We start from the raw sequence: 20721 nt of genomic DNA on the forward strand, positions 1-20721 counted from the left end.
TTGCAGTGAGCTGAGATCCGGCCACTGCACTCCAGCCTGGGTGACAGAGCGAGACTCCGTCTCAAAAATAAATAAATAAATAAATAAATAAAATAAAATAAATAACTATTAAAGTCCAGCCCTGTATTCATGGTTAATAGCAGTCTCTGGAATCTGACTTCCTACATTCATTAGCCCATGAACTAGCTGCATAATATTTGGAAAATCACTGGAACCTCTGTATCCCTTGACATTCTTATTTGTAAATAGGGGAAAATAACAGCACCTATAAAATAGGGTTAATAAGTTTAACTAGTATAGTGCCTACCCCATAGGATGTGTGATGAGCATATATAGCATCAGACCGAGTAGGGTATATCCAAGGAATGCAAGGATGGCTCAACATTAAAAAGTAAATCAGTGCAAATCACTAGTTTAATAAAGAGCAGGTTTTATTAAGAGCCTAATTCAGATCCGTGCAATCTTGAAGCTTGAAGCCTGTTCCCAAAACTAATACATGGTCTCAAAATTCTTCATACATTTTTTCCCAGACTCCTGTAATGCAAACTTTCTAGGTTTGATTTCAAACACAGTCCAAATACATGACACTGTCCTCCAGTTTTGTCATTTCCCCACTCAGGCCATAGAGTGGTAGCTCAGCTTGAAGCTGTTGCTTCTTGAAGTGAAGGGTGGGCAGTGGCCTACTGTCTTATTTCTTTGCATGTGCAGAGGGTAGAGAGAATGCTGTTGGTGGCAATGGTGGGCAATACCTGCTCACAGGAGGAACCACATGTCAGCAGGTACACTACTGCCTCTCAGCCCACACTGACTGGTTGTGTGACTGATTACAAATGACAGCTCCTTTCAGCAGCTGGTTCTTCAGGAAAGAGACTTTATAATTGCCTCTAGCTACGTGTCCCTTACCCTCACCTTTGCGCCAGTACACATTTCAGTCCATAATGTCTTGTTGCTGGGGTCCCTGAGTTTCAGGAAGCAACTTGCTCATGAGGAGGGTGTGAACCCCAGGCAGCTTCTGTGATACTGGCATTCACATAGCCCCCTAGGAAACTCAATCCACGATGTTGCAATCCACATTGCCCTAAAACACTCCTGCTCACAGCTTTGTCCTTCCTCTTCTTCTCCCCATGCTCCATAAAATCAGTCCATCTACTGGTTCCAAATGTCAGAATTTGACAAGAGGAAATGATTCCCCATCCCTGCCTTACATGACTTAATCAGAGACGTTGAGGTAACCTGAGCATCCCTACTCACAAAGATTAGGAGGGGCTTAAGACAGTCACTTCCCATACCCCAAAAGTAGAGGACAGGAAGGGATGATTTCCACTGTGAGAGGACAAATGTCACCCAAGGTGGGTCAGCAACCTTCAATTCTCTCCAGGCCTCCTTTTACTGACAAGGGAATGGGGATTATTAAACCACTTCTGCTGAACAGCCCACTCCTTGCAGGGCCTATGGTGGAGTGCCTGGGGCATTTCTCCAAACTTAAATAATGAAGCACTTAGAGCCTCTTATGCTCAGTGGCATCCTCTGGATGCCAGTACTACTTGCTTGACACTCTTGCCTTGATGTTAACAGACTAAAGAAAATGCTGAAAATTCATCTGATAAAGTGCAGCACACTTTCATAATGAAAACAATCTTAGCTAACTAGAAAAAAGAGGAAACTTTTTTACCTTGACACAAGGTATTTACTAGACACTTAAAATGGCAACATTTTCAATGGTGACATATTGAAAGTGTTCCTGTTACATAATCAGGGCCAACTTCACATTATGCACAAAGAGTCCATTTTCATTGTGTCTCTTCAAAAGCTATAGAGGTTTCTGTCCCCTATATAAAGATAAGAATTGAGACATTAAAATATAAATGTCATATAGGAACAGGAAAAATTTCCATCACTTGTAAATACAAACAGTATTTATGAAATATAACAGAATCGAAGATGGCCTAATAGGAATAGCTCCAGTGTGCGGCTCCCAGCAAGATTGACGCAGAAGACAGATGACTTCTGCATTTTCTACTGAGGTAACTGGTTCATTTCACTAGGACTGGTTGGACAGTGGGTACAGCCCACAGAGGGCAAACTGAAGCAGGGTGAGGCATCGTCTCACTCACGAAGCACAAGGGGTTGGGGGATTTCCCTTTCCTAGCCAAGGGAAGCCGTGACAGACTGTATCTGGAGAAATGGTACACTCCTGACCAAATACTGCACTATTCCCACTGTCTTAGCAATCGGTAGACCAGGAGATATCCTCCCATACCTGGGTCGGCAGGTCCCATGCCCACGGAGCTTTGCTCACTGCTAGCGCAGCAGTCTGAGATGGACTGGCGATGCTGCAGCTGGATAGGGGGATGGGTGTCTGCCATTTCTGAGGCTTGAGCAGCTCACAGTGTAAAGAAAGAGGCCTGGAAGCACAAACTGGGCAGAGCCCACTGCAGCTCATCAAGGCCTACTGCCTCTATAGATTCCACCTCTTGGGGCAGGGCATAGTAGAACAAAAGGCAACAGGCAGCTTCTGCAGACTTAAATGTCCCTGTCTAACAGCTCTGAAGAGAGCAGTGGTTTTCTCAGCATGGTGTTTGAGCTCCGTGAACAGACAGACTGCCTCCTCAAGTGGGTCCCTGACTCCCATTTAGCCTGGCTGGGAAACACCTCCCGGGGGGGCCGACAGACACCTCAAACAGGCGGTGCCCCTCTGGGATGAAGCTTCCAGAGGAAGGATCAGGTAGCAATACTTGCCATTCTGTAGCCTCCTCTGGTGATACCCAGGCAAACAGGGTCTGGAGCGAACCTCCAGCAAACTCCAACAGACCTGCAGCTGAGGGGTCTGCCTGTTAGGAGGAAAACTAACAAACGGAAAGGAATAGCATCAACATCAACAAAAAGGACATCCACACCAAAACCCCATCTGTAGGTCACATCAAAGATCAAAGATAGATAAAACCACAAAGATGGGGAGAAACCAGAGTAGAAAAGCTGAAAATTCCGAAAAAAAGAGTGCCTCTTCACCTTCAAAGGATCACAACTCCTTGCCAGCAAGGGAACAAAACTGGATGGAGAATGAGTTTAATGAGTTGACAGAAGTAGGCTTCAGAAGGTTGGTAATAACAAATTTGTCCAAGCTAAAGGAGCGTGTTCTAACCCATTGCAAGGAAGCTAAAAACCTTGAAAAAAGGTTAGATAAATGGCTAACTAGAATAAACAGTGTACAGAAGACCTTAAATGACCTGATGGAGCTGAAAACCGTGGCACGAGAACTTCTGACGCATCACAAGTTTCAATAGACGATTTGATCAAGTCAAAGAAAGGATATCAGTGATTGAAGATCAAATTAATGAAATAAAATGAGAAGACAAAATTAGAGAAAAAAAGAGTGAAAAGAAACGAATAAAGCCTCCAAGAAATATGGGACTATGTGAAAAGACCAAATATACATTTGATTAGTGTACTGGAAAGTGATAAGAAGAATGGAACCAAGTTAGAAAACACTCTTCAGGATGTTATCTGAGAGAACTTCCCTAACCTAGCAAGGCAGGCCAATATTCAAATTCAGGAAATACAGAGAACACCACAAAGATACTCCTCGAGAAGAGCAACCCCAAGACACATAATTGTCAGATTCACCAAGGTTGAAATGAAGGAAAAAATGTTAAGGGCAGCCAGAGAGAAAGGTCGGGTTACCCACAAAAGGAAGCCCATCAGACTAATAGCGGATCGCTCAGTAGAAACCTGACAAGCCAGAAGAGAGTAGGGGCCAATATTCTACATTCTTAAAGAAAAGAATTTTCAACCCAGAATCTCATATGCAGCCAAACTAAGCTTCATAAGTGAAGGAGAAATAAAATCCTTTACAGACAAGCAAATACTGAGAGATTTTGTCACCACCAGGCCTGCCTTATAAGAGCTTCTGAAGGCAGCACTAAACATGGAAAAGAACAACTGGTACCAGCCATTGCAAAAACATGCCAAATGGTAAAGACCATTCATGCTATGAAGAAACTGCATCAATTAATGGGCAAAATAACCAGCTGACATCATAATGACAGGATCAAATTCAAACATAACAATATTAACCTTAAATGCAAATGTGCTAAATGCCCCAATTAAAAGACACAGACTGGCAAAATGGATAAAGAGTCAAAACTCATCAGTGTGCTATATTCAGGAGACCCATTTCATGTGCAAAGACACACACATATACTCAAAATAAAAAGATGGAGGAAGATCTACCAAGCAAATGGAAAGGAAAAAAAAAAACAGGGGTTGTAATCCTAGTCTCTGATAAAACAGACTTTAAACCAATAACAATCAAAAGAGACAAAGAAGGCCACTACATAATGGTAAAGGAATCAATTCACCAAGAAGATATACTATACTAAATATATATGCACCAAATACAGGAGCATACAGATTTATAAAGCAATTCCTTAAAGACCTACAAAGAGATTTACACTCCCACACACTAATAATGGGAGACTTAAACACCCCACTGTCAATATTAGACAAATCAACAAGACAGAAGGTTAACAAGGATATCCAGGATTTGAACTCAGCTCTGGACCAAGCAGACCCAATAGACATCTACAGAACTCTACACCCCAAATCAATAGAATATACATTCTTCTCAGCACCACATCACACATATTCTAAAATTGATCACATAAATGGTAGTAAAACACTCCTCAGCAGATGTAAAAGAACAGAAATCACAACAAACTGTCTCTCAGATCACAATGCAATCAAATTAGAACTCAGGATTAATAAACTCACTCAAAACCACAGAACTACATGAAAAACTGAACAACTTGCTCCTGAATGACTACTGGGTAAATAACGAAATGAAGGCAGAAATAAAGATGTTCTTTGAAACCAATGAGAATAAAGACACAATGAACCAGAATCTCTGGGACACATTTAAAGCAGTGTGTGGAGGGAAATTTATAGCACTAAATGCCCACAAGAGAAAGCAGGAAAGATCTAAAATTGACACCCTAACATCACAATTAAAAGAACCAGAGAAGCAAGAGCAAACAAATTTAAAAGCTAGCAGAAGGCAAGAAATAACTAAGATCAGAGCAGAACTGAAGGCAATAGAGACACAAAATAAACCCTTCAAAAAATCAATGAATCCAGGAGCTGGTTTTTGAAAAGATCAACAAAATAGGTAGACCACTAGCAAGACTGTTAAAGAAGAAAAGAGAGAAGAATCAAATAGATGCAACAAAAAATGATAAAAGGGATATCACCACCAGTCCCACAGAAATACAAACTACCATTAGAGAATACTATAAACACCTCTATGCAAATAAACCAGAAAATCTAGAAGAAATGGATAAATTCCTGGACACATACACACTCCCAAGACTAAACCAGGAAGAAGTTGAATCTCTGAATAGATCAATAACAGGCTCTGAAATTGAGGCAATAATTAATAGCCTACCAACCAAAAAAAGTCTAGGGCCAGAGAGATTCACAGCCGAATTCTACCAGAGGTACAAAGAGGAGCCGGTACCATTGCTTCTGAAACTATTTCTATCAATAGGAAAAGGTAATCCTCTCTAACTCATTTTATGAGGTTAGCATCATCCTGATACCAAAGCCTGGTAGAGACACACACAAAAAAAGGGAATTTTGGGCCAATATCCTAATGAAGATTGATGTGAAAATCCTCGATGAACATTGATGTGAAATCCTCCATAAAATACTGGCAAACCGAATCCAGCAGCACATCAAAAAACTTATCCATCATGATTAAGTGGGCTTCATCCCTGGGATGCAAGGCTGGTGCAACATATGCAAATCAATAAACATAATCCATCACATAAACAGAACCAATGACAAAAATTATATGATTATTGCAATAGATTCAGAAAAAGCCTTCAAGAAAATTCAACAGCCCTTCATGCTAAAAGCTCTCATTAAACTAGGTATAGATGGAATGTATCTCAAAATAATAAGAGCTGTTTATGACAAACTTATAGCCAATATCATACTGAATGGGCAAAAACTGGAAGCTTTCCCTTTGAAAACTGGCACAAGACAAGCATGCCTTCTCTCACCACTCCCATTCAACATAGTGTTGGAAGTTCTGGCTAGGGCAATCAGGCAAGAGGAAGAAATAAAAGATATCCAATGAGGAAAAGAGGAAGTCAAATTGTCTCTGTTTGCAGATGACATGATTGCATATTTAGAAAACCCCATCGTCTCAGCCCAAAATCTCCCTAAGTTGATAAGCAACTTCAGCAAAATCTCAGGATACAAAATCAATGTGCAAAACTCACAAGCTTTCCTATACATCAATAACAGACAAACAGAGAGCCAAATCATGAGTGAATTCCCGTTCACAATTACTACAAAGAGAACAAAATACCTAGGAATTCAATTTACAAGGGATGTGAATGACCTCTTCAAGGAGAACTACAAACCATGGCTCAATGAAATAAAAAAGGACACAAACAAATGGAAGAACATTCCATGTTCATGGATAGGAAGAATAATATCATGAAAATGGCCACACTGCCCAAAGTAATTTATAGATTCAATGCTATCCCCATCAGGCTACCACTGACTTTCTTCACAGAATTGGAAAAAACTACTTTAAGTTCATATGAAACCAAAAAAAGAGCCTGCATTGCCAAGACAATCCTAAGCAAAAAGAACAAAGCTGGAGGCATCAGGCTACCTGACTTCAAACTATACTACAAGGCTACAGTAACCAAAACAGCATGGTATTGGTACAAAACTGAGATATCAACCAATGGAACAGAACAACAACCTCAGAAATAACACCACACATCTACAACCGTCTGATCTTTGACAAACCTGACAAAAACAAGCAATGGAGAGAGGATTCCCTATTTAATAAATGGTGCTGGGAAAACTGGCTAGCCATATGTAGAAAGGTGAAACTGGATCCCTTCCTTACACCATATACAAAAATTAACTCAAGATGGATTAAAGGATTAATGTAAGATTTAACACTATAACAACCCCAGAAGAAATCCTAGGCAATACCATTCAGGACATAGGCATGGACAAAGACTTCATGACTAAAACACCAAAAGCAATGGCAACAAAAACCAAAATAGACAAATGGAATCTAATTAAACTAAAAAGCTTCTGCATGGCAAAAGAAACTATCATCAGAGCAAACAGGCAATGTACAGAATGGGAGAAAATTTTTGCAATCTACCCAGCTGACAAAGGGCTGGTATCCAGAACCAGCAAAGAACTTAAACAAGTTTACAAGGAAAAAAAAAATCAAACAACCCCATCAAAAAGTGGGCAAAGGATATGAACAGACGCTTTTCAAAAGAAGACATTTATGCAGCCAACAGACATATGAAAAAATGCTCATTATCACTGGTCATCAGAGAAATGCAAGTCAAAACCACAACGAGATACCATCTCACACCAGTTAGAATGGCGATCATTAAAAAGTCAGGAAACAATAGATGTTGGAGAGGATGTGGAGAAACAGGAACGCTTTTACACTGTTGGTGGAAGTGTAAATTAGTTCAAACATTGTGGAAGACAGTGTGGCGATTCCTCAAGGATCTAGAACTAGAAATACCATTTGACCTAGTAATCCCATTACTGGGTATATACCCAAAGGATTATACATCATGCTACTACAAAGACATGTGCACACATATGTTTATTGCGGCACTATCCACAATAGCAAAGACTTGGAACCAACCCAAATGTCAATCAATGATAGAATGGATTAAGAAAATGTGGCACATATGCACCATGGAATACTATGCAGCCATAAAAAAGAATGAGTTCATTTCCTTTGCAGGGACATGGATAAAGCTGGAAACTATCATTCTAAGCAAGCTATCACAAGGACAGAAAATCAAACACCGCATGTTCTCACTCATAGGTGGGGGTTGAACAATGAGAACACATGGACACAGGGTGGGGAACATCACACGCTGGGTCCGGTTTGGGGGTGGGGGCCAGGTGGAGGGATAGCATTAGGAGAAATATCTAATGTAAATGAAATTTGAGGGATGCAGCAAACCAACATGGCACATGTATCCATGTAACAAACCTGCATATTGTGCACATGTACCCTAGAACTTAAAGTATAATAATAATAATATATATATATATATATATATATATATATAACAGAATCAGTTATATTAGAAGTATTAGTGGGAAAATGAGAATCCAAAAGATGGTTGGGTATAAGATCAACAGAAATTAAGAGTTTTTTTTTTTTTAACAAATCAGCAATAATTAATTTAAAATCTTATAAAAATAGTAACAATAGCAAATAAAAGCATAAAGAAAGCAAAAATAATCCTAATAAGAAACAAGAAGATATCAGTTTTCAGAGGCTTGAAGTATTTATCTATAAAATTGGGAATACACATGGTCCTGGATTTTTGATGGTTTAACTTACAATTTATCAACTTTACAATGATTCAAAAGTGATGTGAATTCAGTAGAAGTCATACTTTGAGCACACATACAATCCTTCATTCACTTCCAGTACAGTATTCAAAAAAGTCCATGAGATAGTCAATACCTTATTATAAAATAGGCCATGTATTAGATGATTTTGCCCAACTACAGGCTAATGTAGTGTTCTGGGCATGTTTAAGGTAGTTTAAGTTAAACTATGATTTTTGGTAGGTTACGTGTATTAAATGCATTCCCAACTTATGATATTTTCATCTTGCAATGTATTTATCATGATATAACCCCATCATAAGTCAAGGAATATCTGTATATCCTTCTCATTCTTTTTAAAATAATTTGGAGGAGGACTCAATAATTTGTGTGCTGCATCCTAAGTGCATGCGGAATGGTGATCAGATTAAAATGCTTCCTTCATAAAAGACTGAGAAATTGTTCCCCTCATACTCATTGGTTTTCTGAGTATAGATTCAGAACTTCCTTGCACCCAGGAAAAGCAATAAATGCCGAAGAAGAGTGTTCACAGGTATTGGGGTGGAGAAGTGGGAGCCTTTCTGGGAGCGTGTTACAGGGGAGAAGTGGGAGGTGGGACACATATGTGGCTGCCTCCTCAAGCAAGTAGGGACATGGTCTCATTCCTGCGCAGCCCTGGGGTATGGGAGCATGGTCCCATTCCATGCAGACCTGAGATTAGGATGAATCACTGAGGCCTGGGACTGAGCCCTGAGTGCCACCATCACTGCTGGGATGCAGAAATCATTCAGATGGCTGCATGGAGGACAGAAGGCATGGTATCCCCACCCACAAATGGACCATGTGGATTCATGATGCCCATGTGTTCTTCCAAATGGTGTCTGTAGCTCCCCATCCCCCTGCACCATCTCAGGGAGGAGAGCAGGTGGCCCCTCCCATCAAACAAAGAAAGCACATCTTGAGATTGAATTTTCCAATATTCAGGCAAGTGGGGGCTCAGAGCCAGAGTTCATTTGATTTACAAAAATACAGAAATGTGATATTTCTTGGAACCAGAGCAGAGGAAACACTTATAAACACATTCACGATTTATTACATACACTTAAATCGTCTTTGTTCAGCTCAGGGGTGGGGTGGCTGGGAGCATGAACTTCAGATCCAGGAAGATGGGTTTGGATCCAGCCTCTGCCATTTGCTCTCTAGAATAATACTCAAAACATTTCACTCCTCCAAGCTTCAGTGTCCTTATAAAAAAATGGAGAAAACAATACTGGTCTCATGACATTGTGTGAAGATTGAATAATATGTAATAAGCCATATTAGAATTGCTTGTCAAGGTGTGTGGTGCATGATATGTGCTCGGTCAATAGCCTCTGTGTGTAGTAACAGCTCTGGTAGTAATTTTGCTAGCTGGGGGGATGGTAATAATTGTGACAGCAACAAGTATTTCATCCCCATTTTATAGATGAACACATAAGCTCAAGGAAAAAAATCCCCAAGAGTCACCAGTTACCTTGCCTACCCCATGACACATCCTAAGACCTGACCCACGTTAATTTTAATGATTATCTGGGTGAATGGATTAATGAAAGGGAAAAGTGGAGCCGGTGGTGTGGGGGGAGGGGGTGGTGTGAATGCCTACTTAAGTCTGAAGTGGGGTGCAGAGTCGTTCATCAGCAGAAAGTTACTTGGATTACGTCTGCAGTGGGGGGCTCTTCCCTAGAGGCCTAGGCCGGCTGTCTTCAGGTCAGGGGGCTGAGTTGGCATCCAAAGACTCAAAGGAATGAATTGTACATGTCAGTCACAGGGTTGGCTTGGACACCACCGTGCTGGGGCACCACTGGGCCCTCTGAACACCTGGAGAACCTGACCAGGCCCCCCACAGAGACCTCAGAGTGCCAGAGAATCTCCACTGCAGCCTTACCTCTGTACAGTCAGGGCTTCTTTGAAGTCTGCCTCTCTCTGTCATTATACTTGGCCAGGACTGCTCGTCCTGATGGCACTGGGCAGGCACTGGGCTGCAGAGGGAGAGCTAAGGGCATCAGGAGGCAGGCACTCTGTGTGACGTCAAAGGGTCCTTCTACTCCAAGACCTCACTGCTGCCATCTGTAAGTGAAGGAACTGGACCAGATGGGGAATAAGGAGGGCTCCATCTCATGCCGAAGGCCAAGCTTAGGAATTGCTGCCTGGGGTGCAGTGCTGGGAGGGTTTGCAAGGGGAGTGTCAAGGATGGCCAGCGATTCTGGGGAAGAGTCAGGGCCCATCAGGGGAATGAAGTGGTTAAGGATGCCTTCAGCCCTAATAGCCACAAGTGAATTCTGTTGAAAGGGAGTTCCAGCATCTCACAGACCAAGTGGATCCTGGGGATGGAAACCGAAGGCCAGACAGGATTCTCCCTGTCCCGTGGCATAAATGCTTCTTAGAACTCACAGATTGTCAGTCGGTTGTACAGGCAGGTCCTGTCATTCCACCGCCCATCTGTGTACATCTCCACACATTGCTCTGCTCCCTGACCCGCGGGCTTCCCTGGGTACCAGTTGGTGTACTTTACAGGGGTCCCGTCTGAGTAGCGGAAGTCTCCAGGGCTTGGACCCTCAGTCAGGCCCACATAGGCATACATGTTGTACTTCTTCACGAAGGTTGCAATGGCCTCATTTTCCTCTGGACTACTTGGGACAGCAATGCGGCCGCCTGCTTTGGGGCATGCCTTCCGAATGGCATCAAAAGTGATGGACCGTCCATTGGTGGAGAAGACCTTCTCTCCTACTGCCAGTATGGACCCCTGTAGACTAAGAGCTGGGAGCAGAGGAGTCCGGGTCAGGCCAGTGACTGCTTTGTCTCTAAGCCACCTCTCTCACCTGCGCTCTCTGCCACCGGACTTTCCCCAGCCTCTCCATCTCTGCCTCTCTGTGTCTTCTCTTCCTCTTCCAATCGCAATTTTCTAAATTCTCTTCTAGGCTCACATCCATGTACTCATTCATCTATTTAACAATTACTTATTGCCAGAAACGGTGCAATTTTCTGGGATTCAATAGAAAGCAAGAATAGGCAAAGACCTTGCTTTCCTAAGTCATTAGGAGTGGATTGTGTACACTTCTGTCACCTCTGGGCCATTCCGAAATATCAGGAATCATCATTCCTTTCTGAAGACCTGAATGTCCACACACTTCTCTACATCAAAAGGATATGACAATTATAAATATATATGTACCCAACGCCAGAACACCAAGGCAAAAGCAAATATTATTAGATGTAAAAGGAGAGACAGACTCCAATACAACAATAATTGGGGACTTCAACAGTTTACTGTCTGCATTGTTAGATCATTTAGACAGAACATCAACCAAAAAAAGTTGGTTTAAACTGTGCTGCAGACCACATGGACCTAATAGACATTTGCAGAACATTTCATCTGACAGCTACAGAATACCCATTCTTCTTATCAGCACATGGAACATTCTCTAGGATACACCGTTTTAGGCTACAAAGTAAGTATCAATGAATAAAAATATTTAAATGATATCAAGAACCTTTTCTGACCACAATGGAGTAGGAAGGAAATTTAAAAATTTCTCGAAGCAAATGAAAATAGAAACACAACAAACCAAAACCTGTGGTAGACAACAAAAGCAGTAGTAACAGGGAAATTTATAACATTACATGCCTACATCAGAAAAGTAGAAAGATTTCAGATAAAAACCTAAAATTCATCTTAAGAAACTAGAAAAGCAAGAAAAAAGCCAAACCCCAAATTAGTAGAAAGAGAGAAATTTTTTAATTTGGAGCAGAGGCTGGGTGCAGTTGCTCACACCTGTAATCCCAGCACTTTGGGAGGCAGAGGTGAGTGGATCATCTGACGTCAGGAGTTTGAGACCAGTCTGACCATGTTGAAACCCCACACTACTAAAAATACAAAAATTAGCTGAATGTGGTGGTGGACGCCTGTAATCCCAGCTACTCAGGAGGCTGAGGCAGGAGAATTGCTTGAACACGGTAAGCAGAGGTTACTGTGAACTAAGATCGCACCATTGTACTCTAGTCTGGGCAACAGAGTGAGACTCTGTCTCAAAAAGAAAAAAAAATGTGCGGAAATAAGCAAAAAGCAGACTAAAAAAGCAGCACAAAACGCCAACAAAAGGAAAAGTTGGGGAATTTTTTGTTTGTTTGTTTGAGACAAGATCTTGCTCTGTCACCCAGGATGGAGTGCAGTGGCATTGTGTCCGGAATTGGTGGGTTCTTGGTCTCGCTGACTTCAAGAATGAAGCCATGAACCCTCATGGTGAGTGTTACAGCTTTTAAAGATGGTGTGTCCAGAGTTTGTTCCTTCAGATGTTCAGATGTGCCCAGAGTTTCTTCCTTCTGGTGGGTTCGTGGTCTCACTGACTTCAGGAGTGAAGCTGCAGACCTCCGAGGTGAGTGTTAACAGCTCTTAAAGGCAGTGTCTGGAGTTGCTGGTTCCTTCAGGTGGGTTCGCAGTCTTGCTGGCCTCAGGAGTGAGGCTGCAGACCTTTGCAGTGAGTGTTACAGCTCATAAAGGCCGGACCCAAAGAGTGAGCAGCAACAAGATTTATTGTGAAGAGCTAAAGAACAAACCTTCCACAGTGTGGAAGGGGGCCTGAATTGCCGCTACTGGCTCGGGCAGCCTACTTGTATTCCCTAATCTGGCCCCACCCACATCCTGTTGATTGGTCCATTTTACAGAGAGCTGATTTGTCCGTTTTACAGAGAGCTGATTGGTCCGTTTTGGCAGCGTGCTGACTGGTGAGTTTATAATCCTTTAGTAAGACACAAAAGTTCTCCAAGTCCCCAGATTAGCTAGACACAGAGGCTGATTGGTGCATTTACAAACCTTTAGCTAGACACAGAGTGCTGATTGGTGCATTTACAAACTTTTAGCTAGACACAGAGTGCTGATTGGTGCATTTACAAACCTTTAGCTAGACAGAGAAGTTCTAGGAGCCCCTACCCATTCCAGAAGCCCAGCCAGCTTCACCTCTCACTGGCACTCTTCCCAGGACTTTGTGGCACCTAGCCCGGGCACACTGGCAGCCCAGAGGGAGCTCGTCCCTCCATCAAACCCAGCCCATGCCCACCCGGAACCCGCGCCTGCCCGCACGCGCGGCGCGCAGCCCCGGCTCCCGCCTGTGCCTCTCCCTCCACACCTCCACACGAACAGAGGAAGCCAACTATGGCCTTGGCCAGCCCCAGAGAGGGGCCCCGACAGCGCAGCGGTGGGCTGAAAGGCTCCTGGAGCGCGGTTAGGGCAGACGTCGAGGCTGAGGAGGTGGCGAGAGCGAGCGAGGGCTGCTAACACATTGTCACCTCTCAGCATGATCATGGCTAACTGCAGTCTTCGACTCCTGTGCTCAAGTGATCCTCTTGACTCAGTAATTCTGAGTAGCTGGGACTACAGGCATGTGTCATCACACCAGGCTAAAATTTTTTTTTTTTAGCTTTTCAAAGATGAGTTTTGCTGTATTTCCCAGGCTCGTTTCAAACTCCTGGCCTCAAGTGACCCTTCCGTTTCAGCCTCAGTGCTGGAATTACATGTATGAGCCACCATGCCTAGCTGAAAAGTTGGGTTTTTGAACAAATAAACATAATTGACAAACCATTAGCTAGAAAAGTAAGAAAAAAAGAGAAGACCTATATAAAAATCAGAAACAAGAAAGGAGACATTATATAACTGATATCACAGAAAGACAAAGGATCATTAAAGACCTTTATAAACAACTGTTTATAAACAAAAATAAATTATCTCACCCCAGGTAGACTGCCTTTTATCAATAAGACAAAAAAGAATAAATACTGGTGCGGGTACAGAGAAAAGGGAACTCTTATACACTTTTGGTGGAAATGGAAAGTACTACAGCCATTGTGGAGAACAAAATGAAGCTTTCTCGAAAACCTAAAACTAGAACTATCATATGATCTAGCAATCCCACTACTGGGTATTCAAAGAAAAGGAATCCAGTATGTTAAAGAGGTATCTGCCTTCCTGTGGTTATTGTGGAGTTATTCATAATAGCCAAGATATGGAATCAACCTAAGTGTCTATCAGTGAATGAATGAAATTTTTAAAAATGTAGTAACTAAACACAATGGAATAGAGTTCATCCATAGGAAAGAATAAAATTCTGCCATTCATGGCAACATGGATGAACCATTATGTTAAGTGAAATACAGCCAGGAAAAGAAAATTAAACACAGCATGTTCTCACTCATTTGTGGATGCTAAGAAAACTTAGCTAATATCGTAGAAGTAAACACAGAACAGTAAGCAAACAGTAGAACAGAATGTATTAGAGGCTGGGAAGACTAAGGAGAATGAGAAATGGGAAAGGTGGGGCAATGGGTATAAAATTACAGTTAGATAGGAGAAATGAATTGTAGCCTTCTTTAGCACTGTAGGGTGACCATAGCCAACCAAAAAATTACTGTATGCTTGAGAGGATTTTGAATGTTATCAACACAAAACAATGATAAGTTTTTGAGGTGATGGATATGCTGCTTACCTTGATTTCATCATTGCGCATTACATACATGTATCAAAATAGTCCACTGTGCCCATACATATGCAAAATAATTGTGTCAAAAATAACATTTTTTAAATTAAAAAGAGAATAAAGAATACATTACCAGAAGTAAAAACAAACAAACTCCAAGAAAAGACTATAGTTATGATTATATCCCTATGTGTCAATCTGAAAAGATGGCTGGGATATATAAAAGAAAACACTAATTGTAGAAGAGTATATGTAGTATGATCTTATTGGTGCAAGGTAAGAGAATGTGTGTTTGTGTGTCCCTTAGCCTATTTCTTTGAAGACAGTTGCTGCTACTTGCCAGTTTTAATTCCTCCAAGGTGCAGAATGGGAAAACCTCGCTCCCTCTCCTCAAAACCTCAGTAAAACATGATGTGTTTCTCTAGGGTTTGGAAAGTTCAAAATGTTCAGGGCAGAAAGAAGGGTGACAGGGCTGCGATGGCAAAAATGAAAATGAAAACAAGTAATGTGATTTTTAAGGCAAATTGGATGCTATTTCTAGGCAACAGAAAGATATTTATTGTGTTATTCTTTTTAAGAATAAAATGGCATTATTAGAGAGGCATCAATGTAATATATATGTGTGTAAATATACAGCACACAACATATGTGTGAGTACATATGTGTATAATGCATACACACATATTTGCTTAGTTTACTGGCAGCCTCAGGAAAGAAAAGCCTTAACTTCCATCCCCTTCATGTGACTGAGCTGTCCCTTAGATTCTGACATTATAAGTGATCTTGAAATATATCCATGATTAGTAAATTAATTTGTGCATTCCCTTGTCTTCAGGTACAGGTAGAATAAGCATGTTCCTCTGACTCTGGGAAGGTTCTAGCAGAGGACTGAGCTGGAAAAAGGATTTCTAGACAATTTTGGTAATCCATCTAATCCCTGTCAGCCTCAGTTGACTGAAGTATGGAATGGGGATTTACTGTCTGTACAGCTCATAGAGTGCTGTGATGATCCAAAGTGACAGAAAGAACCAGCAGTCACAAACAGCCTCCTCCTACTGCTAGCACCCATGGCAGCTGGAAAAGGGGTCAGGGGAAGGGTCCCCTGAGCACTAAGAGAGAGGCCTCAAATATGCAGAGAAGCCCATGCACTGTCCTTAGGGCATGTGCATGGCCTTCACTCTGCACCCCTTTGAAACAGGAGAGTCCCCTGATCCCCCTCACAGGATTCATGGCAGGGGTGTGGCTCACCTGTTTGGTTGCCCCACTGCTCAAACCCCTAGGGGGAGCATGCAGATGGGCAGGTGCAGAGGCTGGGGTGAGTGCTTTGTGGTCCAGCCCCACAGTAGTGTCTAGGGATGGGTGCCTGTAACCCTTGTGTTACAAAGCTCTTTCAGCTTTGCATACACAGGTGGCTTAAGTGTTAATCAGCTCAATGGACCCTCTGCCTTATCATAAGGGCAGAGGGCCAGTGTGACAGCTTTCTGTATCCCAAGCTTTCACCCAGCATCCTGGAAGAATCAGATCACATGTGGGCTTGAAGGATGAGTGCAAGATTTTATTGAGTGGTGGAGGTGGCTCTCAGTGAGATGGATTGGGGGCCGGAAAGGGGAATGGAGTGGGAAGGTGATCTTCCCTTGGAGGTGGGCCACCCAGTAGCTGGTATCTTCTCTGATCACCTCTGTGCAAACTCCCCTCAGTGTTCAGATGTTCCTCCTCTTTTCTCTGTCTCTCTCTGCCACATCGTTCCACTGTCCATTTGCTTGTCTGCTGGTCTGCTGGTCTGCTGGTCTGCTTCTGGAGCCTGGGGTTCAGGGTTTATATGGTTGCAGGATAGGGGTTGTGGCAGGCCAAAAGGCAGCTTTTTGGTCATGAAAATAGAAATGTCTTTTCCCATTTAGGGCCACGGGTCTTCAGGCTTGAGGGTGGGGCCTTTGTTGGGGAACCACCCTTTTTCTACCCAGTGTTTCACTGTCTCCCGTCACTATCATTTCCCCCCTCTGAAGAGGCACATCTGACTGCCATTAGAATATGGACGATAACCAGTCTTGGCCACTTCCTGCCGACAGGGGGAGTTGTTTTGGGGAAAATGTCAGTCAGATTCCTCCCAGAGGTCTATCTAAGGGTCCCTGGCAAAGGGGAGCCATCATCTGAGGCTCTGATTGCCTGAACATCTTGAGTTTGATGACCTCTAAGTGAGAGAGGAAAAAAGTTTTATAAGGTTAAATAAGCATGGGTTAAAAGTATGTATTATACAAGGAAAGAATCTAGTGCCAAAGACACAGAAATAAGAAGTAAAATGTACTAATTACCCTGAAAACGCTATTGTACCCCATGGTATAGAAGAGAACAAAGGTAGGAACAGCAAGCATAGGCAAGACTATAAAGAGAACATACATGGAATGTTCATTAACACTTATCTTTTGTGATTTTTAGCTTGAATTTCCTGATCTCTTCACAATGGTATTTTGGGTGCTCTTCTAGCTTGAAAGAGGTGACTCTGTTGGCTTCCCAGGCCTTTCCTCATATACTGAATCCAAGAGTCTATTCTGGTGACCTTGACCTTCACCACTGTAGGAGTGGAAAGAAGTACAGTGCAAGGTCCCTCCCAACCAGGGCATATTGAAGGAGAAAGGTAAAGAAGTACCTTTAGCAGTACTAGGTCCCCTGGGTTGAATAGAGGTGGGCCTGGTTCACGGGACTGGGCCTTCAACAGTTGTTTCAGTTTCTGTTGGAAATGGACCAAAGAGGTTTGTGCTTAATTAAATCAGAGGTTTCTTGGTCTAGCAAGAAATCATTCGTGAGAAAAGACCATCCATACATAGTCTCAAAGGGACTCAAACCCAGCCTTGAAGAAGTGTTTCTGATACATAGCAGGACTATGGAAAGAAGAGTAGTCCAGGGGAGATGAGTCTCCTGAGACAGTTTCTTCAGGTGCCTTTTGATAATATCATTTGTCTTTTCCACCTTTCCTGAGGATTGTGGTCTCCTCAGGAACTGTATTGTATGCCTAGTGCCTTTGAGACCCCCCTGGGTGACAGCTGCCTTGAATGAGGGGCTATTACTGCTCTGGAGGTACTTAGGGAGTCCAAAGTGAGGAATTGTCTCATTGATTAGTACTATTATCACCTCAGAGGCTTTCTCTGTCTGACGTGGAAATGCTTCTACTCAGTTAGTGAAGGCATCTATCCATACTAGGAGGTACTGGATGCCCCTTGCCTTTGGCGTATGGGTGAAATCCAGTCTTCCCCCAGGTAGCCTTGGAGAAGATGCTGTTAATTAAGGGGATTGTTTTTAAGGCAGGTCTTGCAAGCATTAACAACCTGTTTAACTGTTTGTATCAGGTTTTTATCTGAGAACAACTTGAGCCAGTTGATAGGTTTTATCTTTACCTAGGTGGAAGGCCTGGAGTAGGCTTTTAAGAACTTTTCATTGGTTGCCAGCTGGTAGATAAAGCCTACCATCCCAAGAGGTGGCCCATTCTATTTCCACAGGAGAGTATTGAGGTTTTATTTCTCTGATGGGGCCCTCCCAGATCAGTGGGGCTTCAAGTGGGTCAGAGACCTGGGGCCCCCTTGCTACTGATTTAGCTGCTCAGTCTGCCAGCCTGTTTCTCTCAGCTATTTCATCCATCCCTCTTTGGTGGCCTTTACAATGTATTACTGCCACTTCCCGTGGAAGGAAAACTGAGCGAAATAGTCTATTAATTTCGTCATGGCATTTAATGATACCCATTAGCTGTGAGGAAGATCCTCTCTTTCCAGATAGTGGCATGGGTAAGGAGAACTAGGAAAGGATACTTAGAATCAGTATAAATGTTAACTGTTTTTCCTTTGCTTAATTCGAGTGCTCTCATGAGGGTGATTAGTTTGACCAGTCGAGCACTTGTGCCAGAGGAGAGAGGTGTGCTCTCAACAATATAGTTCAGAGTAACTACTGCATACCCTGCTTTATGATTTCCTTTTTCAACAAAAGAACATCTGTCCATAAAAATAATCCAGTCTGGATTTTTAAGGGGGTTTTCTTGAGGTCTCCTCTGGCCGCATAAGTTTGTACTACTGTTTATTCACAGTCATGTTAAGTTCCCCAGCTTCCTCTGGGAGGAAGGTGGCTGGATTTAGGGAGGGACAGGTTCTTAATTGGACTGAAGATCCTTCTAATAACAGAGCTTGATACCTGAGGAGGTGGTTGCCTGTTAGCCAGAGACTCCACTTAAAAGTATTTCTGCCACATTATGTGGGGTATAAATGGTTAAGTTATTACCCATGGTTAACTTAGTAGCCTCTGGTACCAGCAAGGCTACTGCTGCAATTGACCAGAGACAGGCCAGTCATCCTTTGGTTACCAAATCTAGCTCTTTACTCAGCCCACAGGCTGCTGGGCTGGACCCTGGGCCTGTGTTAGGACTCCCAGTGCCATTCTCTTTCTTTCTGATATATAAAGGTTAAACATTTTTCCTGGGGCGGGGGACTAAGGGCTGGTGCCTTAAGCAAGGCTTGTTTTAGTTGGTCAAAAGCCTCTTTAGCCTCCAGTTCCCAAATTAGGCAGTGAGTATCAGCTGCTTGAGTCTCCTTTATTAGGTGATAGAAGGGATGTGCTATTTCACTGTACCCAGATATCCATAGTCTGCAGAATCCTGTAATGTGTAAGAATCCCCTCAGTTGCTTGAGTGTTTGGGGAGGAGAAAGGAGGAGATAGATTTAATCCTTTCTTTGCCCAATGCCCTGGTCCCCTCTGACAAGACCAGGCTTAGGTACTTCACTGAAGTCTGACAGAGCTGAACTTCACATTTTGAAACATTATATCTTCTGTTAGCCAGGAAATTAAGAGGAGCCTTACTTCCCTCCTGAGAGATTTCCTCACTTGGAGCGCAGAAAAGAAGGTCATCCATGTATTGCAAAACTTTGACCTGAGGATAAAGGAACTTGGAGAGATCTCTCCATAATGCCTGCCCAAACAAGTAGGGGCTGTCTTGGAATCCCTGAGGTAACACTGTCCAGGTTAACAGGGTGGTTTGGTTAGAGGGAACCTCAAACAAATTTGTTTGCATTGGATCCTCAATGCAAACAAATACTGGGAGTTGGGGTGTAATTGTATGCAGAAGAAGGCATCCTTTAGGTCCAGGAACCATTTAGTTCCCTCAGGTATTTGAGCTAGCAGGGTATACGGATTGGGAACTGTTGGGTATATTGGAACCACAGCCTCATTACCAAGGAGGTGGTCCTGAACTAGTCTCTATTTCTAGTTGTGTTTTAGTACCCCCAATATTGAGGTATTACAAGAGCTATTGCAGGGTTTGTGTGGGCCCTCCATCTTCAAGTTATCGATAATGACTTTTAGTCCTTTCCTAATCTCTAGTTTCGGGGATAATGTTTCTGGTTAGGAAAGGAGGTGGGATCGTTAAGATGGAACCAGACCGGTATGGTAGTTGTGGCTCTGCCAATTGTCTCTTGAGTTGCCCAAACTTCTGGGTTAATATTGGCCTCTACTAGGATTAGACAAAGAGTTTCCCTAGGGGCCATCAGAATGATTGTCCCCATATGGGCGAGAATATCCCTACCCAACAGAGAAGTTGGGCTTTCACGCATAATTAGAAAAGCTTTGGTGAACAACCCCAGCTACAGCTAAGGGGTGGGAAAAAATATTGGGTTAAAGACCTTCCTGAGATGTCCCTCACAGTCATTCTAAGAGAGGAGAGGGGGCCTGGATTCAAGAGAACTGAGAGACCAGCCCCAGTGTCCAAAAGGAGGTCCACTTTCCTCCCTTCAATTTCCATGATTACCCAGGGCACCTGGATGGTAATGGTGGTCTGGAC

The 20721-nt window shown here is 42.7% G+C and overlaps 1 protein-coding gene across 1 annotated transcript; it reads right to left on the minus strand.

Annotated features, from left to right (window-relative positions):
• Positions 1-9499: 9499 nt before the first annotated feature.
• On the minus strand, positions 9500-11248 carry LOC117085042 (pulmonary surfactant-associated protein A-like; the record flags this gene model as incomplete). The annotated part of the gene is made up of 1 exon (XM_033213472.1): positions 9500-11248. A coding segment is annotated over one exon (426 nt), but the record flags the coding sequence as incomplete, so codon positions are not given.
• Positions 11249-20721: the final 9473 nt, after the last annotated feature.

This window comes from Trachypithecus francoisi, unplaced genomic scaffold, assembly GCF_009764315.1.
Source record: "Trachypithecus francoisi isolate TF-2019V2 unplaced genomic scaffold, Tfra_2.0 Contig00519, whole genome shotgun sequence".
Lineage (NCBI taxonomy): Eukaryota > Metazoa > Chordata > Mammalia > Primates > Cercopithecidae > Trachypithecus > Trachypithecus francoisi.